Source organism: Rhipicephalus sanguineus, chromosome 1 (genome assembly GCF_013339695.2).
Source record: "Rhipicephalus sanguineus isolate Rsan-2018 chromosome 1, BIME_Rsan_1.4, whole genome shotgun sequence".
Lineage (NCBI taxonomy): Eukaryota > Metazoa > Arthropoda > Arachnida > Ixodida > Ixodidae > Rhipicephalus > Rhipicephalus sanguineus.
Window position 1 is genome coordinate 174,067,430 of NC_051176.1, and position 24,670 is coordinate 174,092,099.

The window sequence follows — 24,670 nt, forward strand, 5'->3', positions numbered from 1 at the left end:
ACCATTAGAACAAAAGTTATGGTATGTTGAACATTCACGAGTGTAATTCCAGCTTGAAATTGACTCCCTCGCGAATGTTCAACATACCATAACTTCTGTTAAAATGGGTTTAGAACATCCATTTTTGTTGCATTGCACACAGTTCCGATTGCAGATTATCATGATACGCTGATTTACCTTGTAATGCAGTCAGTTTAGAAATAATGTCGCTCCCCAAAAGGCACATGAAATATTTTGTATTTTGGAAACAACACCATGTACTAGAAAAGTAATTGCATATTTGAAATCAGCACACAAATATACATAAAGTCGCCAAGTTTCATCAAAATCGATCAAGAAATAAAGAAAAAATTTTAAGAGCAGTGTCCCCCCCCTGAAGCAATATCTTCAACTTATGTCAGGTGGGGAGATAAGGGAAACTTTTGTCAGAGCAGGCAATGCTATTAGTAAAAAATTTTAAAAAAAATCGCCTGTTACAAGTGATACAAGAAGAGCATTTGATTTGGTTGTTGAAAAGTCACAGATTGCCGTTCATGCTTGCATGAGCAATTACGTATATTTGACATGAGGGGATAGGATAGGATCACAGTGGAACAGCATTATGTAATACCCTAGAGGACTTGGTCATCTTCGCATGATTGTATTGTTAAAGTTCGCGATATATTCACTAGAAGCTTTTATAGGGGAGACCCGCTCAAGTTTCTCCGCCGACGCCAGCGCTTGCCATTCCCCTACCGGAGAAAACGAACTTCTGCCACATGGAACAATCCCTCCGCTCCCCTTGGTTCCCGCGCAATTGCGGAGCTCGCACTGCACGTGAAACGTCCCTCGTTCTGCGATGTCGACTCAACAGGGGACTGATGGTTACTGCTGCGTTTTTAACTGTCACAGTGGCCATGCAAACACAAAGGGGTTTCACTCCACCAGTGAAATTCTACCGATTCGAAATTAGATGACACCATGAAAGCAGACGACAGGCATGGCTTGCTGAAGTGTGCTGAACAAGGTAAACAAATATTTCTGCATGTGCTACCACTGCGTGGTCGGAGCTCATGCGTGCAGAGAAAATGAGTATCTGCACGAGGCATTGAACATAACCAGAGTTCATTCCTGCTTCACAACTGCACGGATCAATCGAGTTACTGGGTGATACACGTCCACGTCTTAACTGTGCCGGCATTGAAGCAAAAATTACTACAGTGCGTTTAACTTTCGTGTTTTAACCAATAATAAATTTTGAAGCTATATACAGTGCGGTGCAGAACCAACTTACACATTTCAAATTGTTACCGAAGCCACTAATGACAATCGCAAGCCATTGATGATGAAGTTGCAGCGATTTATGAGGACCTACGGAGGGTGCGTGTGCAACTTCAAGAAGCATCTGCAAGAAGGCAGCGATGTAAAAGGAGGCCATCGACCAGATGTAGTTTTCAGGAAATGATCTTGTAATTGGTCGTGAATGAATGGCATACTTGGTCCTACTTATACACCAATTTCACAAGGCGGCTGCCATTTTTAAAGCTCGCCACTGCCGCAGCGCCGTCTAGCGTCTGCGATGTTTCGCCGCCCTTCCGGTGTGTGGAGTTCCACGTCGGTGTATGCCAACGTTACTAGAACAAACTCAGTTTAAAAGCTCCGCCGGAGAGGCGGTCCGCGTGGCGGTCGTGAGAACTAGTGGCGCTGCAGTCACGTCTAGCTCCCGCGGCTGGCGCTGTTGTGATCGGCGCCGCTGATGTACGAGTGCACGTGGGTTACAGCGTCGTCTGCGCTTTGTTAGCTCGTCATTTTTGCGACTGTTCTTGACCAGACTTAGCGTCTTGTACGAAGACACGTGCATGATGTACGAAGCGTAACGAGGGCGAACAGATTCACAGTGCGGTATGCCGACTTGCTTTGCGCCGGGCTGCAAGAGCGGCTACCGCAACGACGACTCCGCTTCACGATACTTCTTCGGACCTGCAAAAGACCCCATACGCCATTCAAGCTTTGCATCGCAAAGATAGAAAGCTTACTGCGAAATGCAAGGTCTGTGACGTTCATTTTCAGAGTGACGATATTGTAAAGCACTATCGTCATGTCGTTGCGGGACAAGAAGTTTTGATCCCAAGTAGAAAGTGGGAACTCGCGCCAGGTGCCGTGCCGCGCTTGTTCCCAGTATTTCCACCCCACATTTCAAAGCCATAATGTTCGGGGTTTAGGCGCAAATCCCCCCCTCCCCCCCAAAACGCACGGCGTCTCGCGAAAGCCCAGTGCCCACTTTGGAGGAGACGCCAGAAATAGAACAGCAAAACGAAAGGCACGCGATTACCTATATACGCTACCGAGACTCAGAGTTGCATCACACTAACATTCGACCAGTTGTCAGCTGTCGCTATGCCTTCAAAGCAGTGGTTTTTCGAGAGATTTTACGACGAGGTATTGAACAAGATGTGCGGAATATTTTACACTCGCCGGCTCGGGAACGGGCTGCTCAGCGCAAAAATTTGACACGGTACACATAGAAAAGACGAGGACCAGCGCTGGTCCTCGTCTTTTCTATGTGTACCGTGTCAAATTTTTTGCGCTGAGCAGTTTAATAATGGAATACCAACTAGCCCAATCCCACACTTTGCTTCGGGAACTGAGACTTACTTGAGCAAAAGGTAATTGTAGTTGACGAGCAGTTTAACTGCGTAGTAAACGGCTACAGCACGAAACGCAAACGGCTGTCGTACAGTGTAAGAAGTGCTGCGCGCATGGAACATCTGCTCGGTGAAGTTGAAAAACTGGAGTTGTGCGAAGGAGTCAATACTGACGACTCTTCTAGCGACAGGGTAAGCGCGAATAACTGCTCGGTGCTCACATCACGGCCAATCTGTTCGAATTGTTTAAGGCACCGTAGAAGGATGCGACGTAGAAAGACGAGACACCAAAAATAAAACTATCCGCTGAAAAAATTGCTCAGAGACGACATCTATTCGATGTAATGGCACACTGAGATTTCATTTACCGAGTTCTCGTAAAATTTTCCGATTTTGGGTCAGTATCCCTTGAACCGTCGCGAAAACGTGTCTTGTAAACATTGCAAAGCATTGGTGATGTTTTTCCAGAAGTTTTTTTCAATAAATTGTAGAAACATGAGTACTGTTTTTCTAGAACGTTTTGTATCTCGAGTAAGTACGCTTCTTTGTACACTATAAAGGCTTTCACAAACGTGTTCGGTTGTTCTTGGTCTAGATAAGGCGGCAGCGGCTAAAATTGTGGTGGTAGTTATAAAAATTACTCGGAAAACCCTCATTCGCTTAGAAACTCCTATGCTTGGAAGTTAAGCGCAATGTAGACAGCTCAAATATTGTCACAGGGCCGTGACGTCGACGAAGGCAGCAGTCAGCAGGTCCGAGATGAAACTCTTTATTTGGCCGAACTTGTGGCCGGGAAACCGAAAGTCAAACTACAGCAATATACTCAGAGCGGCGAACAGAGCGTGGATCAACTGACCAGCGGTCAAGCGCGTCGGCTTTTATACAGGCGCTATCGAACTTTCCAGTGATATCGCTGGTGGCGGCGTTATCTCTCGACAAAGCTGGAACATTCGCGTACAGCGCGCAATCTTACCAAAACGATCTAGTACAATCGCGAAGCTTCTCGAACACTGCTTCGCGGACAGCGTCGAGCGTTGATAACAGTCCTTGCTGGTCAAACCCGAATACATCAAAATAAAACAAGTGGGCGAGGCAATATAGACCGAACATCGATTCTTAGCCTTGAACAACGCACGCGGGCCAATGCATACAGACGACCTTATGCATATCCACCTAAGTATCCACCTAACTAGTACAATAAGAAAGTTGCTGCGCGGCGGACCGCAGCCTTATGCCGTGCCAGCAGACGACGCGCCGATAGTAGCGCAAGACGGAACTGCAGCGCCGCTAGTTCTCGCGACCGCCGTTCGGACCACCCTCCTCCGCTGGCGGAGATACGGAGCTTGGAAACTGAGTTTGTTCTAGTAACGTTGGTGTATGCAGCGTATAGGGAGCTTGCACGAACGGCGGCGACGCTATGCACTCTGGGTAGGCAGCCATTTTTTTGTCAGAGCCGACCGCGGAGTTCAGTGGCGCAGTCGTGTTTGCGAGCGTTGGCGTAGCTTGCAGGTGTGATCAAGAGCGAGCGCGACGCTAATTCAACTCCAAGGAGCGTCGTGCACGATGCCAGCTACACTGGAAGACTACACCGCAACGTTGTGCCAAAAAGACCGCGAGCGGTAGGAAGAAAAGACGAGACTCTGCGGGTTGCACTCATACACGCTCCGTCGGACGACTGTGTAAGCGATGTGAACTTGTGGCCGCGCGTCGACATCTCCGATGTTCACGAATTTCTCGTTTTGAGGACGAGGTTTATTACCGGGGAACAGCTGAAGTCGTGAAAGGCCCTCGAGGGCCACTTTAGGAGTCGCTGGGAGCCGTGGGCGAAGAAAGTCGCCGCCGACACCGTGATCGTCGTCACTCAAGTAAGACATGTTAATTATTTGACTTTTTCGTAGTGCTAATGCTGTGATTCGACCAGTTCAATAAGCGTACTGTTTTACACACATGTTTTGCTTCCTTGTTCTTGCCTCGATGCTCCTCTGAGATTTCTCATTTACGCCAAGTGTAGCGTAAATTTAACGGCACCTTCCCGTAAGCTCTTGGTGAGTAGGGGTTAATGCGGATCTGTCGTAAAGCCGACGCAAGTCAGCGCAGAGAAATAAACATCAGCACCTACGAAAAAGTCAAATAATTAACACGTCTTACTTGAGTGACGACGATCACGGTGTCGGCGGCGACTTTCTTCGCCCATGGCTCCCAGCCACTCGTAACTGTGGCCCTCGAGGGCCTTTCTCGACTTCAGCTGTTCCCCGGTAATAAAACTCGTCCTCAAAACGAGAAATTCGTGAATATCGGCGATGTCGACGCGCGGCCACAAGTCCACATCGCTTACACAGTCGTCCGACGGAGCGTGAATGGGTGCAGCCCGTAGAGTCTCGTCTTTTCTTCGTACCGCTCGCGGTCTTTTCGGCACAGCGTTGGGGTGTAGTCTTCCAGTGTAGCTGACATCGTGCACGACGCTTCTTGGAGTTGAATTTGCGTCGCGCTCGCTCTTGATCACACCTGCTAGCTACGCCAACGCTTGCAAACACGACTGCGCCACTGCACTCCGCGGTCGGCTATGACAAAAAAATGGCTGCCTACCCAGAGTGCATAGCGTCGCCGCCGTTCGTGCAAGCTCCCTATACGCTCAGTTCACAAGGTATTGCTGTTCTTCGCGGTACACGGGCAAAACAGAGCAACGCTTCGCGAGTTTAAAGGCGCTGGTAAATGATCGCTTAGCTGTCAGCTTCAAAATGGCTGAAACAGCAAGCAGCGGCGGCCCACGAGACGTTTCCGCAGCAGCGCCGACGATGAGTAGAATGCCAATGCAGTTTTTAAGCAGCATCTGTAAATTGGCAATTGCTTTGTATGCTTTGTTATAGCTGACCTCGGTGTGGTTCTTGGAATATGCGCTGTAAGAGAGCGTTAATATTTAGGACAACTCGAAGTAATCGGAGAAACGTAAATGGAGACGAGTGAACACGTAGGCCATTGTCCGGCTGCGCGCTAGGTGCGCGCACTAGAGTTTAAGATGACTCTCGGGTTTCCGTGCCGTGATTATGCATGTTAAACGTAACTCTAATCCCTAACAGACCATTTGGTTCCGCTTAGCACGTCGCAATACAATGTTCATGGAACGACAGGAGCACAAACACTGATGCCTGTGTTCATTTGTGTCGCCGTCGTAGTTAAAAGCTTGTGGCCTCTGATAGTTGCACAGGATAAGAAACAGATGTACGACTGGTGAGCTCAAAATTCGGTGTAGAAACAACACGATGATAAAATGAAAATAAACCTGTTGCACGTCTGGAAGCATGACATAGCGTAAGTTCGCTTCGGCGCGAGCCGCCGCCACTAGCGATACGCCAAAAGGGCGTCCGCTTTTGGTAACATTATTGTCAGTTTGTTTTCTGGCAAGTATTTGAGAAGCATTACGACGAGCGCACGTGTCCAAGTAACGACCTGGCTTGAACGAACGTGGGCCGATTATTCACGACACCCAGGTTGCCGCGCGAAAAAAAAAAAGACAAAACAAAAGGTGCGGTTGTGATAACGCTGCCTTAGTTATCGTCACAAAATTTTCAAGTCGAGAAAGAACGTGCTCTCGACGAAACGTTAGAGACGCGTACCTGTGCCATAACACATGTCATGCAGGCCTTTCTGTCATGTAGATTGGAAAGTGCTAATCGATAACCTCGAAATTGCACGCACAAAGATGGAACATTTTCTAACCGCAGGCATTGTAAATCATGTGCTGTAGCATAGAAATCAGAGAGGTTGATGTTATGAGAGAACAACTCTTGGCCAAACATTTTGTGTATTAATCGTCAGCCTTGACATTGGTTCTCTTTGGTGCAGATCATAAAGTGTACCAGCACCCAAGCACAATCACAAGCTGGTGTGATGACTTGAAAATGTGGTCATAAGTGAAGACACCACATATAATATACTATTTGCGGGAGAAGAAGGCGTGCGACCTGAGAAAAGCGAAGTCATTTAAAAGCATTGTGCACTTCGCATGCCTTGGCTGCCAGTTTTTCAGGCTTCCGTAGCTATTCCCGCAGCCAAACACAGCGCAGTGGTAGCTTGTCGACTTGTTCTCGTCCGACATTTCGATTTGCGGCAGCACAATTGCTTCAGCGCGTCGAAAAATGGAAACACGCTGACCTCTCACGCACCACGCAGTGCAAAACTCAAGAATCCGCACACACCAGCGGCAGCAGTCGGCCGAGGTGGAGAGAGAGAAAGCGGTGAAAATACACCGGTTCGAGGCTACGCTCCTCCTCTCCGTGAAAACGGTCTATAGACGCACCTATTTTTTCCTTGCGTTCGTATTTAATATATGACAACTTGAAAAAGAACGTTAATGAAAACAAACAGATAATGATACAGGGGACGTTAAGGGGAGACACTGGTCTCGAAACGAAAAGTTTTATTATTGGAGATATTGTAATGAAATTGGGTGTGTATATGTATTTCTTCCTCCTGTTTTCAAAAATATAATTAGTTTTCATGTACTTCAATTAGTTATCAAATTGTGAGAGCATAAGTGAAATCTAATTAGGTAATTTCTTACGGGTCATTAAGACACTTTCCCTCAGTATTTTTAGGTTCTGTTTAAGATGCAGCTGTAGCCAAAGACCTGCCATGTGGAGCTATGCTATTTATATTGTCACTGAGATATATCATCATATAGAACTTTCAATTGTATTGACATTGTGTAATCTTGAAATGCAATTAGCTCACATTATTGTTCACAAAATTTCATATGTTCATCTTAGCCACAAAAAAATAGCATAGCTCCACAGTCCTATTTCTTACGAATTCAACGGTATAAAATTTATCAAAATTACCTTACAAAAACATAATGAAAAGATCCGTAAGGCTGGTCAAGTTGGCAAAAAATGTGAAGCTGAGAAAATCGCGTTTGAAGATTGACACGCACTGTATAAATTTCTAAAGGAACCTTTAACCATAAATTTTATTCACATGTTCCCCATCTGTTTCCCTTCAAAACAAAACAGAAAGTGTCTTGTTCCACCCAAGGAATCATATCTAAAAAAATTTTCCAATGTGCAAAGCATGATCAAAACCCCACCATGACAAGCGGCTGGGGGGTTCTGGAAAAGCCATGGGGTATGAGGCTCAAGCGACTGGCTGCTCATGTCTTTTCAGTCTTTAGGAAGAACCTTCTAGATGTTAGGCAGCATGTTACCCTGGGTAATAGGTTGCTATGCTTGAGAGAATACCTTCAAAGTAGTCCAGGACTGTAATCTTCAGTTGCACCCGTTTTGTGTCTCCTTGCAAGAGTCTTTTTTGTGTTGGTGCTCTTCAGATGAGTTGCATTTGCCTTGCGTAAACGCAGAGAGTCTTTTTCTAGGCTGTGGTCCCAGGGCACAGCCGAGACAAAAGTTTGAGTAAACAACATGGTCAATTACAAGGCCAGTGTAGAGCTCAATGATGCAGCCCACACCTATGTGTGAGCTCCGACCTCGCGTCATCCATGAGCCGTCGAACACAACATCGATGTTCCCTATGGGGTTCAGGAAGTCTGTATACAGCTCTTTTATTACTGCCACACTAGCAGCTTCACTTTCAGTCGCTGTGTTTTCGCAGGCTTTCACTAAACTTTTTAGGTGTCCCTGAAACGTCTTGTGGTGCAAGCCTCGGTGCGAAAGGTTCATACACGCACAAAAGTCCGAAAGGGCAGTAACACCTTTGCCTATCATCTGTATCCCCTTCATGGCCCTCATGTTGACTTCGAAGGGAGTGATGGTGGCAGTTCCGCTCACTCTCGGAGAAGAAAATTGCTTCTTCTCGAAATCACAACTGCTGCAAGAAAAAATAAGCTTTACCGCAAGGCCGTACTCCTTGTCCGTTGCCTTCCTCACGCTGAGACTTTTTGCGTCGCATTTGTCGCACTTCGCTTGTGCAAAAAAGTTATTCAAAACTTTCATATCGACGAGCAAAAAATCGGTCCCGGCGTCACCGGTCTGGCACTCCGCGCTTACTCCAAGAAGGTCGAACTTGCGCTGGGTAGCCGACTTTCCAGACAGAACGGTCTTCGTTTGCGCCGATCTCTCAACTCGCTGCGCCTGCTCCGCCGTCGAGTAGTACGCGGCATCAACCCGAAGTGTTTCGCTAGTCGAACTTGGTCCCACGGTGTCGTCAGTTGAAGTTCCCGGCAGGTCCAAAGGGTCCGGCCGCGACTCCAACTCCGCTGCCGACGGTGCACTTGTAGCCGGCGCCTTCTTGTTCCAAGCCCGTTTTTTACGGCTTCCAAAAGCTCGTTGCGTCGATGGTTTCAGACGAGAGTCTCCAGGCATCTCGATCGCGTGGAAAAACTACCGGCACAAAGTAGAGACACGGTCCGTCGAGAAACACGCACGATCGCAAAAGCAGGCGCACACAAACGGACAGCCACGGCGGAGAACCAAACACAAAGAAAAAAAAATGACGTGTCGGTCGCGCCAGCCAATGGGAGACTCGGAAAGGCGCGCTTGAAAAGCGCGCCGCGTGAGAGCCAATCAGTGGCCTGGAAACGACCTTCAGAAAACCCGCGACGGCGGCCGTTCTGCTTGAGCGACGCCATTTTGAGATGGCGCAAAATGTGCACAAAGAAAACAGCTTCAAATCTAGCCCAAGATGGCGGCGCTCGGCCCGCTGCAACGCTCATGGCGCGCGCGGGAAGTTCGAACAAATTTCGTCCTTTTGGGGACATTTTAGTGCTGCCGGGGTGCTTTGAAAGCCGATTTTATCGCGTTTCCCGACCGAATTTAGCGTTAGCAATTTGAGAGTAGGTGCTCAGAAGTACAAACGCCTCGAAAATAAGCTTTGCGAAAAATCGATTTTTTGACCATTTTTGACCGTTCCAAGACCCGCGTCTCCCCTTAATTGTCCTGTTTTACCTGTATTGTAGTAATTGTGATATAAATGTGAACAAAGTAAGGTGGACGAATGATTGAATGAATAAGCTTTATTTAAAATTAGTCCGGCAGTTTTCTATGAAATGACAACTTTTTCAACTGTCTTTTCGTCCACTTTACTTTTTTCATATTTATATCACAATTGCTACGATACAGTTACAACAGCACAATTAACGTCCCCTATACCTGCCGTGGCTTCATTATCTGTTGGTTTTCATTAAGGTTGTATTAAAGAAACGAGCCCTCGAGAATTCCCTACCTTTATTTCCACTTGAAATATGTCATTTGACTCCGCGCCACCCTGTATTTACGCTGCCGCCGCTATTCTATATCACAGAGGACGTATAGCGTGTGGAAATAGGTTTGCGAGACGCCGTTCTCCACTGCCGCAGCGAACAAAGACGCTACGGCCGGGTTCGTCGATTCTCCGGCACGGCGCAGAAAAGGCACTCGAGGCAGGAGGTCAACAAACAACACGGGTTTATTAACCCAAGATGCAGCACAGTACGACAGTCACGGGCTTGCAGGCCGTAAAGGGAACTCCGCAAGACCGATCGAGTACGCTTGCCAGCGGCGCTACGACTATCACACAAAGGGCAGCAGTCGAGCACACAAACGAGAAGCCGCCTGCAGAGCAGCGCGTCAACCCCTCGTGCTAGCCTGAGAGCATGTGCCGCGGGCAAGCCCACGCCAGACAGAAGCGAGCTCAAGGGGGAAGGGGGTTGTCACTGGCGGCCAATGAGGACAGGCGTTGCGCAGTGACGTAAGCTAGCTTGGTGGCGTGAGCATGTGAGCATTGCGAGGCATGCCCGGACGCGTGCCCGCGCGCCGAGAGGTCGACGCATGGCTCGCACCAGACAAAGAGGCCTGGTGCTGCCGCCGTGGTCTGCCGATTAACGGCGGTTGCCGGCGCTCGAGCCGCGCGGGGCCAACACACGCGCTAGCTGGGGAACGAGGCGCCCAAAGGGAAGGGCGCACTCGATTCCCACAAACGAAAGGCATGTACACACATGTCCTATTTGTGTTGTGCGGTGATATATTTTGTCTATTTACGCAGTGCCGATGGAAATGAGGGGTAACCAACAGAGGCGACACAGATTTGTAGCAGATATATTCTGTGGGAAACAGCACAATCCTGTCTCTTGGGGCAACTGTAGTGAATCGGGCACCCTATCTTGCCTTCTCTCGTTTTTCTTGCTCAGTTATGTCACAGATATATTTCATTATGCAAAAAGCCCTTTGTCCAGACCAGGATGATGACGTCTGCTATTACTTGCTCCGCATCTTCTACAAGGCTGAGTAGACACTGCCATTTCGCCACAATGCAGCTGCGAAGGGAGTCCTCAGTCACGCGAATCTTGTTAGAACGCCTTGCGAGCCACGAAAGCCGCGACAACACGTGCAGTATGAAAAGTAATGGGTACTCAAGGCGGCATCAAGGGGAGAGCGGAGAGGTGACCACTCGCATTAAGGGGAGACGCGGGTCTTTTTTTTATTTCTTTTATTAGCTGGGTGAACTGAACGAAATTTAACAAACTTATCCCATTTTTTCTGCAGATTCCAAATCTCTAATTAGATTTTTGGTAGCTGCATTAGTACAAAAGATGTGCAATCTCTAAAAGCATATTTTTTACGGGAATTTTTGGCAACTTTGCTTTGTCAAACACAGAAACAAAGTATGCGGCAAGGCTGCCAGAGAGCTGGTTTAGCCGGTGATGCTAATCCGATTGTCTTCAACAAACTTTAAATGCAAAATAAATAGACGTAAATGTGAGTGAAATTTTTTTGCTGGATACTATTTCTGATAATCGAGAATTATAATTTGGTGGACAACATTAAAAGAAAATAAATAGCATCACCGGCTAGACGAGCTTCCTGGCAACCTTGCCACATGCTTTGTTTTTGTGTTTGACAAAGCAAAGTTGCCAAAAATCCCCGTAAGAAATATGCTTAAATATGTGTTAGAAATTGCATATCTTTTGTTCTAATGCAGCTATTAAAAATCTACTTAGAGATTTTGAATCTGCAGAAAAAGCTGAATAAGTGTATTAAATTTCATGCCATTCACCCAACTTTTAAAAAACCATTTTTTAAGACCCACGTCTCCCCTTAAGAGTTATCTCTTCACATTCATCGGCAGCGCCTGGCACTGCAGCGCCCCTCCTCGGCACGGGTGTCCCCTATATTCCGCTGTTGTCATTACCGTGAGGTGGGGGGTGACTGCGTAAGAATGGAAGACAGTAGTGCAACTGAATAGCATGCACCGCTGCTCCAAACGGCTAAGGAACACTGTGCAAAGGGGTATTGTCATCCTGAACGTGCAGGAATTTAATTTCGGAGACAATTTTAGTTTCTTAATATTCTTCTGCAGGTCAATTTTACTTCGAAGTTTCAGATGCATGTCTCTCTATGCGGTTTACAAGGAGAATTTGGTTCGCTTTGTCATCCTGTTTCATTATAACTAGGTTTCTAGTGTGTATGCACATGTGTTGACTGTGCCACCTTGCACTTGCCTCGTCTATCTTCGCAGCTGCAAGACGAAAAATTGAGCTGGCTGAAAGGTTCAAGCTTCTAAAAAAGGCTGGAAGACTCGACAAGTACCTGGAGAAAAGACGCAAGAAGAATGTTCAGAAGGAGCGGAAAAGACTACCTTTATCAGTTACTTGAATTTGGCACGTATACCTTGCTTTAAACACATCTATTCCTTCGTTTGATTCTCTTGTCGTTCATACCATGCTGCAGCACTTACCCATTACAAAGTAACCAACATAATTTGCTCACACAAAGTGGAATCTTTTTGGATTTGAGCCAACTACGGTGTGTAAATATATCAAATTTTCAAAAAGAAATCTAATATTATTGCTGAAAGTCTCAATGAAATCAAGGAGAGTCTGAATGATTGTGCTGAAGAGCAATTGCAGAGACTTTTCGATTTTGCACACTCCGAAGCATAGGTCGGCAAACTCACTCATGAGTCGACTCAGACTCACTCAGGCTCAGATCGAGCCGTGAGTCTGAGTCTGAGCGAGTTCGGGTGAGTAATATTTTGGTGAGCTTGAGTCCGAGCGAGTCCGGCTGAGAAAAATTTTAGTGAGTCTGAGTCCGAGTGAGTGCGGTAGAGGGAAGTCTTGGTGAGTCTGAGTCCGAGTGAGCCCTAAGCGCAAAATCTATTTCTTGAGTGAGTCTGAGTGAGCTCCACACTTCTTTGCCGACCTATGGTTCTATCTACACAACTTCAGCATTACTATCAGCCTTGTGTCGGCTCACGTTTATATTCCCGCCGACTCACACATGCTTCAAAGCACAAGCGTTCATACGCCAGCTCAATATTTATTGATCAGAGGCGTGAGTTACGTAGAAGGGGGGGGGGGGGCAGGTTGACCTCTCCCCCGCAAACTTTCACAGGTATCTTGAGCGAGTTACCACTTTCAATAAAAATGTCCTTACTGGATTTCGACCACTGATAACTCATATTTGAAGGTTTGACATCAAAAGGTGCCAAGTAAAGCACCAAATATGTGAGAGTCTGGTGTTAAACGCCATTGACACCGTGGTCAGAAAAGCCAATTATACGCTAACGGACTCATTTTGCACACTCCCAAGCATAGGTCGGCAAACTCACTCATGAGTTGACTCACTCAGACTCGGATAGAACCATGAGTCTGAGTGAGTCCGAGAGAGTAATATTTCGGTGACTTTGAGTCCGAGTGAGTCCGTCTCAGAAAAATTTCACTGGGTCTGAGTCGAGTGAGTCCAGTTGAGGAAAATTTTGGTGAGTGTGAGTCTGAGTGAGCTTTAAGGGCAAAATATATTTCATGAGTGATTCTGAGTGAGCTCCACATTTTTTGCTGACCTATGCTCCCAAGTCATGCCCTTGAATGTGCAATTTTTGTTGTGCGCTGTTTCTGTTTTGTGTCATCGAAGCCCAGCATTGAATCACTGCTGTCAAGCTTCAGTGAGCTGGCTTAGCTTGCAGTGTTGCGAAATGACATCACCAGTATTGCTCTAGTGGCACTAACACCATAGTGGGGTTAGTTGAGATGTCATCTACATGAAACAGCTGCTTGTTTCCTTTATTTAAAATTCGGTTTTTTCAGCAAATTGATCACTTTTACAGGGTGTTTTCTAATGAAAATCCTATGACAGTAAGGCACCTGCTGTTTTTGCACACGAACTCCACGACGAGGGGGAAATACTTTGCCGCAGTTAAAATGACACTTATGTGACCAATTAACAAAAGCTCTTTAACATTTTAATTATTGACTTGAGGGCAGGGGTTTATATTAGAAAGTTGTAGTGCGTGCCAAATTATGGCATAACCTATTTTTAGAGATCACGAAAGTTGCACGTAGTTAGATATATTCGTCATCGAATTTTAAGGCCAATACCTTAGGTCGGCAGACTCACCCAGACTCGGATCGATCTGTGAGTCGTGAGTAATATTTTGGTGAGTTTGAGCCCAAATGAGTCTGGTTGAGGAAAATTTTGGTGATTGAGTCCAAATGAGCCCTAAGTGCAAAATATATTTCTTGGGCGAGTCTGAGCAAGCTCCACATTTTTGCGCCGAACTATGGTGATAACTACTCAACTGCAGCATTGCTATCAGCCTTATGCCCAGCCCGCGTTTATACTCACGTCTACTAACACACACTGCAACGCACTACCATTCATCATCATCATCATCAGCCTGTCTACGCCCACTGCAGGGCAAAGGCCTCTCCCATGTTCCGCCAATCAGCCCGGTCCTGTGCTTTCTGCTGCCACGTAATACCTGCAAACTTCTTAATCTCATCTACCCACCTGATTTTCTGTCTCCCCCTCACGCGTTTGCCATCTCTTGGAATCCAGTCAGTTACCCTTAATGACCACCGGTTATCCTGCCGACGTGCTACGTGCCCGGCCCATATCCATTTCTTCTTCTTGATTTCAACTATGATGTCATTAACCCCCGTTTGTTCCCTGACCCACTCTGCTCTCTTCCTGTCTCTTAAGGTTACACCTATCATTTTCCTTTCCATCGCTCGCTGCGTCGTCCTCAATTTAAGTTGAACCCTCTTTGTAAGTCTCCAGGTTTCTGCTCCGTAGGTAAGTACCGGTAAGATGCAGCTGTTATATACCTTCCTCTTGAGGGATAGTGGTAGATTACCATTCATGATTTGATAATGCTTGCCGAATGAGCCCCAACCCATCCTTATTCTTCTAGTTATTTCACTCTCATGGTTCGGCTCCGCGGTTACTACCTGTCCTAAGTAGACGTACTCCTTTACAACTTCCAGTGTCTCGCCACCTATCGCAAAGCGCTGTTCTCTACCAAGATTGTTCCACATTACTTTAGTTTTATGCATATTAATTTTCAGACCTACTCTTCTACTTTCCTTATCCAGTTCAGTAATCATGAGCTGCAATTCGTCTCCCGCGTCTACCATTCATACGCCATCTCAATATTTATTGATCAGAGGCGTGAGTTACGGAGGGAGGGCCTTAACCCCCCCCCCCCCCCCCCCCCCCCCATTCCCGCAAACTCTTTCGCGAGGTGTTCTTGATAAAAATATCTTGTGAGTCATTTCTTTCAGTAAAGATGTCCTTACTGGATTGCAACCACTATTTAAAGGGGCCCTGCGACACTTTTGCGACTGCCTTATTTAGCACCGCAAATTCGTGTTGGAATGAATGCCGAGACGAACACAAAAAGAATTATGCAAATTGGTGCACGAAAAGTGAAGTTATTAGTCCTCAAAATTCAAAACTCAAGCAGACGATGACGAGAAACGTTCCCTTTCGCATTTCACTCTCCCACTGACATCAAAGGCCGGTTCCAATCACTGCGTCCGTCTTACAAAAACCTACCATAAATGCAGTGATTCCACTCCTGCGCCAACTGCGCCAAATTGTATTTACTGCGCCATCCTGATAATATCGACGAAATTTGCGCCAAACTGCGCCAAAGTCTCGGGTTTGGGGGCGTCTATCACCGGCAATCGCACCGCCGGCGCGTCAGAACATGTGCAGCTTGATCTTGGGGCTGCCAATAAAGTCGCAATCATGGACCAAGAATTATTCCGCTGAATAAATAGCGCTCGCGCGTGCGTTCCGAGTAAGCCTCGATGCCATGCACGCTGCCGACGCAGCTTCTGTTCTGCAAGTCAGCTCGACAGCAAAACGCGCTCTCCGCAGAGGCTCGTGACGCCTAGGCCTATCGGTAGCGAGAAAGTGCGACGACGATTCATCGGCGGACGTCGTCTGTTCCAGAAACGCTGCTGATAGCTCGTTTCAAGCGTCGCACGGCACGTAAGGAAAGCATTGTTCAGTTATAACTACATGCGTGCCGCTAAAATGTCTGTCACTTCTGTTTCCGGATTTTCCTTGCTTCGCGTTTATGGAAGAGCACGCGAACGGTGGAAACGCGTTGACACTTTTCCTCAGATATACTTTATCCGTGGATCTTCATCCAGAAGAGCTTTTTCGTAATTTCTTCCGCCAGCACACCCGCGTTTGTAACCACTCTGCGGTAAATACCCCCTAAAAGGCCCTGCCCTTTCGAGCTCACGTGCTAGGGTTCCAATTCGAATTTTTTGCTTGCTTTTTTTTTTAAATTCCCCACACCTCCCCGAAGGGGATCGTGAGGAAATGCGAATGCATTTGGGTGCACCCGATGAGTGTGCGATTAATTAATGAAGAGAGACGAGAGTGTGCACGTAGAGGCGTAATGCTCGAGTTGCATTGTGTTACACTTCGTCCTAGTGGTATCGTTGCCGCGAGAGATTCGACTTCACCGACTTCCATCGCTATCAAGACACCAAAGCGCGCGCTTTGAACTGAACAGGCAGCGCCATCGGACGGCCGCGGCGGAAAACTTAGGATTGTCGTTTGTTGCTCCCGTGCCCGCAGTCACGGTAGAAACGCAAGGATCCTCGCCGAAAGGACGTAAAAACGTCCCAGTAGCCCGGTACTTTTTCGTACTTCTGCGTGCATGGCTGGCACAACAGCTGTATGAACACCGTTCGGAAGGGACTAGCTTTAAAATTCTGCGGGTTACCTCAGAAGTCGGACGAAAATGAAAGACAACTCTACCGCAGCTGTGCGGGGCTGCGTAAGCAACGCCTCGAATTCCGTCCATCAGTGTCTCCACTCTCGTGCGTTTTTTTTTTTCGCCTTTTATTATTTTAAATGTATACACAAGCTTACAAGGTCACAAAGAAAGATAGGAAGATAGCAGGCTGTCAACGGCCACCTAGAGGGGCAATGTGCCTGCCTGCGTCTTCTGCTCTCACGCGTGATTTCTTGCCAGCCAGAGCGGCGAGCAGGGGTAGCCGGTGCGGAATCAGACACAAATTTGCATTGAGAAATAGAAAGCTCACCTCCAGTCGCACGTCATAATCCACGCTCTTCATCTGTGCGATGCATTTTCCAATGATTTCTGACGACCCAGCAGCGCTCAGCGATTCCTCTCTGACGCCGTACACGTGGTTACTCGCGTACAGCTTGGTTCCAATCGACAAGCAGCTATTTTTAAATTACTTTTCTATATCTTCGATTCTACGAAAACCGCAGAAGAAAACTCGATGTTCGTTTCTCGCAGCCATTTCCACGCGCGAGCGGCCGACGCTGTTGGAGCAGACGACAACGAGTGACGAACTCATTGGCGCCGGTATGTGTAGCACTGCAGCCCATATGGTGGCGTCCGAGAGGCGCAAAGGCTCCTCATTGTTTGTCGTTTCCGGTGCACAAAGCTGTTCCCCCCCCCCTCCCCCCCCATTATGGGAAGACGAGCTCGTAGCTTGGTTCTGAGCGACAAGCGGCTCTTTGCCTCCCTCGGGTGCCTCGAGGCGGAAAGGGGACGATAGGGTGGTTGAATGCCGACAAGAGTCGCCGACAGACCGACTTTTCGACAAAAAAGTGAAACACAAGTACATATGAGTCAACACGGGGCACTTATACTCACAAAAAGAAGAAAAAAATGCCGTTCTTGGAGAACAGCGGCCGCCGCAAACGTCGTCGCCGCCTGAAACATGCAGACGCGCTCGTAGTCGACAATCCTAACAGTGCGCCGCTGACCCGATAGAGGGCGAGAGCAGTAGCGCCACCATACCAGCTCACGAGGTCTATAGGCCCGAGCGCGGAGGGGAGCGCCCGAGCTCTCTCTCCGCCGAGCGAGCTCCGCGATGCGAGCGCCCTCACCGGGTACGCTCTTCCTCTCCCTTACCCTCCGCTGCTCCGCGATGCGAGTGCTATCACACGCCCGCGCGCTCCTCCTCTCCCTTACCCTCCGCCGCTCACCACCTGCTCCGGTTGCTAGGCGCGGCGCAGCTGTTGCTAGGGGCGAGGAGGAGCGCGCGCCGGTGTGCGCCTGTGCGCACGCCGGCCAGGGACGCAGGACAACCCCCGACTAAGAAATGCATTCGCATTTAAAATGTCATCTCATTAATAAAAGCATATCTCCTGGTCGGAGCAGCCGCAAATGAGCAGCTGTCAATAGCGGGCCCGTCGCTGACGGCCCACAGTGAAGCGGCTACGCCATGTTACACGTCCGTCCCTCGCTTTCGGGGGTCAATAGCTAACGGTTAAAAAAACTCAGTTTCGCTTAAGAGCGAAGCAATGAATGCGATGCCAAAAAATTGTATTGTGAAACGAAGTAAGACTAGCAGCTAACTCTTTTGGATCCGATCTCGCGTAACTCAACAAAACGCTTGTTTAAAGGGGTACTGACACGAATATTTTCAGTTGTCGTTTTTTTGCGTCAAATGAAAGGCCAAGCCCTCAAGAGCCCAGAAAAAGTAGTGATAAGCGCGAGTGCGCCCTGAAAAAGTAATTACAGTATGTTTTTAAAAGCTAGTTTCGGTTCCTACTGTACCCTGACGTCACAACACGGTATGAGCTTCTCGTCACGTGCTCGCACAATATATAGTGACGTTTCCACGCACAAGCGGCCATTTTGGAAGTTTTGATGACGTACAAGCGGCCATCTTGGAAGTTTCGGTACCTAACGTCATCACAACAAGCCAGACTGCTGCGTGAAGTCACCGGAATTTGTACTGTAGCCTGACGTCAAACTAGTGTCGATGTCAGCAGGTGCGCTATGGAAAAATTGCCTTTAATATCAAATTAAAATATCTTATTAGCACTTGCTGAGCTTCACAATTGCTCAGAGCTGTCTCTGCATACAGGAGATATGTATGGCAGAGTAAACTCGCATTCGAAAAAAGGTGTCAGTACCCTTTTAAGGGAATATGGCCCTCCAGGAACCGAAGCGTTTTCTTGCTCTGAGTTCTCTAAACGCGAAGTAAGCGTTGAGAGCACAGCAAGTTTACGAGCCGTCTCCTGACGCCTCGAGATAGCGCGCGCGCAAGCGACTGCGCCCTTCGAACGATGCGCCCCCCCCCCTTCCGCTCCCCTGGCGTCCCTTCATGCTCCTTACGAAAGACGGGCGGGGCGTTTCCTCTCTGTTTGATGAGCAATCGACGGCAGGCACGCACGCGGGAAGATGTTATCTCATGCGCTGTCCGGGCGGCGGAGACAGACGGCCGGCTAGTTTAATCTCCGCTTCAGCCACGTTCGTCGCCAGCGCTCGCGAGCTTTTACCCGCGGCTAGAATGCGCGTGGTGATGTTATTAATTTGGACTTTATACGGAAAATTACGGCAACGGCGACGGCAAAATCCGCCGAGAGTGTCCATATAATTGCTATCGCAAGGGTCAATGTACGGGGCAGATTTTGCGCCCCCCCCCCCTCTTAGGTGATTAGGGGAGGGGCGGCCGCCCTCCCCTGCCCCCCCCTGTGCGCACGCCTGTGCTCCTGAGATGATTTTTTATGAGATTTGCAATGAATCGAAATATTTCTAGCCTTCATAAGAGCCCCATAATAATACTCAGGTGCTTGAATGTTAATGCAATATGCTTCTGTATTGCACTCCAGGATGTAGAATTCGCTGCTGCAAAGTGCTTCCAGATGCAAAATTATATGCTCCAAAGTGCTCCAAGATGAAAATTTTGCTGCTCCAAAGTGCTCCAAAACGGAAATATTGCTGCTCCAAAAACTGCTCCAAATCAGAAGTCCTCGGTAGCATCACTGTAAATGTCACCTCATGGTGGCCTTCACACAGTACCTTGCTACCACTCTTTTTGGCGCCGTTGTTACCATGATTACGACGAACCACGTGCGTCAGCTAGCAGACGCTCCCATGGTTTGTCGTGTAGTGTACACAATAAGTCTAGAAGACCTAACAGACCTCGAGCCCGAGCTCTTGCGACGCAGCAATGGCTTGCATGTCGTGCACGCCATTGCAAATTGAAAGTGTGTTGCTGAGCCCCGCACAATGCGAGGATGGTTCCGAGGGCCCGGACGAAGCGCTAACGCCCGATGACGTGGAAGGCGTCGGTCGGTAAGCATTTAGAATATTTTTTCCGTTGACAGCATCGTGCCGAACTGAGCGTTGAGTGTTTCGCAGGTGCCGGTGTGGCTGGTGTCGCTCGATGCCGCAAAAGGCAAAACGCGGGAGAGTATCGTTTGATTACCATTCCCACCAGTTCCACAGTGCACCTAAAGCCCCTCCATGCGTTTTCCGCCGGCTAGGTTAAGTAGCGCCAACTCGTCCGCCCCCTCTCCCTTTACACCGGTTCCCCGCATAGCGGAAGCCGAAGTGCCGCCATGATGTTTCTGCTGCTTTTCCGGTTGATGCACCTGCCCCATGCCCGCCTGATGCCCGCCCATGCCCTCGCGACGCAGAAACACCGAGCGAAAACTCGCTCGGCGGCAGGCAGTTTACGACGAACCTCAAAACAACAACACTTGCGAAACGGAGAAGCAAATATGAGCTTTCTCGCGTGTGCACATGCGTGCGCAGAAACAAGATGGAAGGAAAAAGCGGAAGGAAGTGGCTCAAGAACTTCCTTCCGGAAGCTCCGGAACCGGAAGTGGGCGTCGTCGTCGAACAATGGATGGCGGTACTTGGAGGGGCTTTAAAGGGACACTAAAGGCAAATATTAAGTCGACGTTGATTGTTGAAATAGCGGTCCAGAAACCTCGTAGTGCTGCTTTTGTGCCAAGGAAGTGCTTATTTTGAAATAAAATCACGTTTTTAGTGGTCCGCATCGCGTTAGCGCGCTTCAAATCTCCCGCCTGAAAATACGACTTTCATACGTCACTGCTGCCGTGCCCAACGTTGCCCGCTTTTACTGCGCGACCGCCGACACTAGTAGCAGCCGAGCGGAAGTAGCGGGACCCACAGTAGCAACAACGGCGCTGCGGCAAAGACATTGCAAAGACTTGCTAGGATGGGCACATTCAAAGCCTTCACCAAGTTGCGGTTGGTCTCGTAATCCTCAGTACGAAAGTGCAGCGAGCACACACGCAGAGGTTTTGACTGTTTAGCACACTGGCGTAATTGCATGACACTAAGCCACTTCGAGCGTAAGGGTTCATTCCGCGGCACACAGTGAAAAGACACACCGGTTTCCTTGCTGCAGCACTGGCGTTGTGCACCATTCGGGCATCCGGCAATATCACACGCATGCGGCATTTTGTCGAACTTTCTGTCAGAGCGACTTTCACGAGCGCGCAAAACACGCACGGCAGTACGCGATCCCGAAACTACCACTGAGACGGGCGAGGCGCAATTCGGCGAAAACGGAACCTTTGAACCACGCGCGCCGTTCCCCATGGCAACGCCACGGAGGTTTTGTTTTCCATGAATCAAGCGGAAACGAACAAACAGCATTTTATTACGTCTTTTGATGCTCGGAATGTTCTTTTTTTACTGCTGCTAGTTTGATTACTAGTGATTTATTGTAGGCCGACTTCCATACGTCATCGAGATCACTTTGAAAATGTCCCACTCGTGGCGCTCATCATGTGATAAATTTAGCTTAATTTCTCGGTAAGTAGGGCACTGCTGTTGATAACGTTGCCGTTTTAGAAGTTGTCATACATTGGGCTTTCACTCTGACATAAATTGTTATTTGCCTTTAGTGTCCCTTTAAGTGCACCTAGCGTCGTGTTCGTTGTTTTGAAAATACATCAATTAGAAACAGGAATGATTTGTTTCTGAGAAAGCATAAAAAGGGGTTTTGTACCTTTTAGGGCTCCGTAATATGGCCTAGCTACCACCGTATAAATATTACATGGTACTTGTCGCGTCAAGCCAATCAAAATGCACGGCCTTTGTCGTCACTGTCACATGACGAAACGTTACCTCCCATAACAAAAATAGCTGATGTGTGTCGCTGTAGTCCGAAATGAAGGTAGTTTATCCGGTGAAATAAAATTATAACGGCTTCGTTTTCAGCGTTGCCACTTGCGCAACGATGTCGGCGCATTCCACAGTACCTGAAGAAGCATTGAAAATGACATGCTTAATTTGTGTCGCAGGACCCCTTTAAAGGTACGAGATCAAAAAGTGCCAAGTAGAGCACCGATTATGCGATATATTGCTGTTAAAGAGCATTGACACCATGGTCAAAAAGGCTAATCATATGTTAACGGACTCATGAGTCAACTAGGACTCAGACCGAGCTGCAAGTCTGAGCCTGAGTGAGTCCACATGAGGAAAATTTAGGTGACTCTGAGTCCTAGACAAAATGTATTTCATGAGTGAGCCTGAGTGAGCTCCACATTTTTTGCCGACCTATGGCTAGTACTGAAACTGACCGTGCCTGGCGCTCAAAAAAACGTGATCACTCTATTACGTCAGACCGCAACTACATGTGACAAGGAAGTGACGAAATTGTTATGAAGGCGCATCCTGGCTGTATCTTTTTGTGGAAAGCAGCAAGTAATCTCAGTTGTGCCAGTGATCACCTTACCTTTGCGTGTGCTGTTTACGTGTGGTGAAAAAACTGTGATATCAACCTTTTCTTTCCCTGTGAAACATGAAACTCGAGGGCAGCTGCTGCAGCGTTTCCTCTTGCAGACAGGCGACATAGCTTTTCAGGCCTGTTTGTAGTACAAGAAAGAAACGCATAAGCACCACACATCGCACCCGAAGAATAAGCTGTCTACTTGTGTATTTCAGGATGCTTGCTGATTTCCTGAAGAGATTCTGCTTCGGTGCGCCTTGATTTAAATTTTTTCACTTGTCGCGCGTTTGCCATGGTGGATCAGTGGTTACGGTGCTCGGCTGCTGACCTGAAGGTCGCGGGTTCGGTCCCGGCCGCGGTGGTCGCATTTCAGTGGAGGCAAAATGGCAGAAGCCCGTCCCGTGTACTGTGCAATGTCAGTGCACATTAAAGAAAAACAGATTGTCAAAATTTTCGAAGCCCTCCACTATGGCGTCCCGCATAATCATATCATGGTTTTCGCACGTAAAACCCCAGATATTATTATTCCTTGTCGCAGGTAGTTCCAGTCTGATGTAACAGTGCGGTTGCGCTTCCTGCATGCCGGGTACGGTCAGTTTCGGTATTGGCCTCAAAATTCGATGAATATCTCTAATTACGTGCTACTTTCACGATTTCTAAAAAATGGGCATGCCATAAATTGCCATGCACTACAACTTTCTAATATAAACAACTGCCCTCACTCAATAATTAAAAAGTTAATTAACAAGTTTTTGTTAACTAGTCACATCAATGTCGTCTTAGCTGCAGAAAAGTATTTCCGTCTCGACGTAAAGTTCATGCGGGAAACTGAAAGGAGCCTGACTATCATAATTTTTATAAAAAACTATTCTCTAAAAAAAAAACACCCGGTAAAAATCTTTGGTCATTCCTTCCGTACGCCTCGCCACATTCCACAGCATAACTGAAAAGATTTGCATTTCATTGACAAGCGCTCAGTTGACCATATAAAAACATGTATGCTTGTGACTGTTCCAATTTATGTATGGCAATTTTTCAATATCGAAACACCTTTAATTGCCAGAACGTGGAAGCTAATGATATCTGGGGTTTAACATCCCAAAACCACGATATGATTATAAGGGGCGCCTTAGTGGAGGGCTCTAGAAATTTCAACCACCTGGGATTCTTTAACTTGCACCTAAATATAAGTACACGGGCCTCAGACATTTTGGCCTCCATTGAAAATGCAGCCGCCGCGGTCGGGATTAGATCCTGCGACCTTCGGGTCAACAGTCGAGCGCCATAACCACTAGACCGCCGTGGCGGGGCAGAATGTGGAAGCTGAACTACTAGGATATACGCAATTGGCTAGATGTTGATGCATCAAATTGTACAGGTGATGTCTGCGAATGAACGTGTGTACGTCACAGCTGGAACCACACACGCTGACATTTAGCATGTTCATTCACTGGAGGTAGAGGGTAAGAGGGATGGAAGCGACATTTTGCTTTTTGGAGCAGATTCTGGAGCAGAAAAAATGCTAGTTTGGAGCAGCCATTGGTGTTTTCAAAGCAGGTGGCAAAATATTCCAAACGACTCCTGGAGTTTAAAGCATCATTTAAGCATCTCATAAATATTAATATTTATTATTAAAAATATTCCCCGTAAAATAATCATTGCAAATTGCAAGAAACAAATAATTAAGCGGATGGATGGTCATTGAACACTAAGTTTGATGAGCTACATATATTTAAAATACCAGTACTTGTGGCAGAAATGATATAAAAGTGATAAGGCTGAGCACTAAATTATAAAAGTAGCCACAGTCACATGTAAGTCACAGTCACAGTCTAGGCTGCTCGGAGGAGGCAGTAACATGTACACTGCTTTGTTCGGCCTTCTGCGAGATGTACCGGCGACACATCGAGGCAAGGAGAGGTTTGCAACTGTCAACACACCTGACATCGCGGCCAGTCTTCAGGAATGTGTATAGCAGTAATCCGTTCATTGTGTGTATGGTTCCTTTGTGGCATGAGGAGCTGGCCGTCCGCTGCGCCGACGGCGCTCCGAGGCAAGGAACGACTGCACCTGACAGCACACCTGACGTCACGGCCAATTTTCAGGAATGTGCATCCCTTTCTTGTGTGTATTGTGTCTTGTTCGCCTCCCGGGACCGTCCGTCGTCCAGGTGCACCGCTTCTCTCTTTCCCGGAGTGCGAAGGAGGCGGTGCTTACTAGGTGCACGGGCGGAGATGAAGACAACGTGTTTGATTGGACTGTCTTGGACTTGATTGTTTCCTCCAGCAGGGAATCCTGGGAAGGCCCAGGCTTTATAACGCGAGCGTCGAGACACTCCAAGCAG

General features: G+C 47.8%; 1 protein-coding gene across 1 annotated transcript in view; it reads left to right on the forward strand.

Annotated features, from left to right (window-relative positions):
* Positions 1-12,247, forward strand: part of LOC119402577 (ribosomal RNA processing protein 36 homolog) — a 29,924-nt gene extending 17,677 nt beyond the window's left edge. The window contains exon 8 of the mRNA XM_037669722.2: positions 12,066-12,247. Coding sequence (XP_037525650.1) covers positions 12,066-12,202 — 137 coding nt within the window. The 3' untranslated portion in view covers positions 12,203-12,247. The remainder of the gene's footprint in view (positions 1-12,065) is intronic.
* The last annotated feature ends 12,423 nt before the right edge of the window (positions 12,248-24,670 follow it).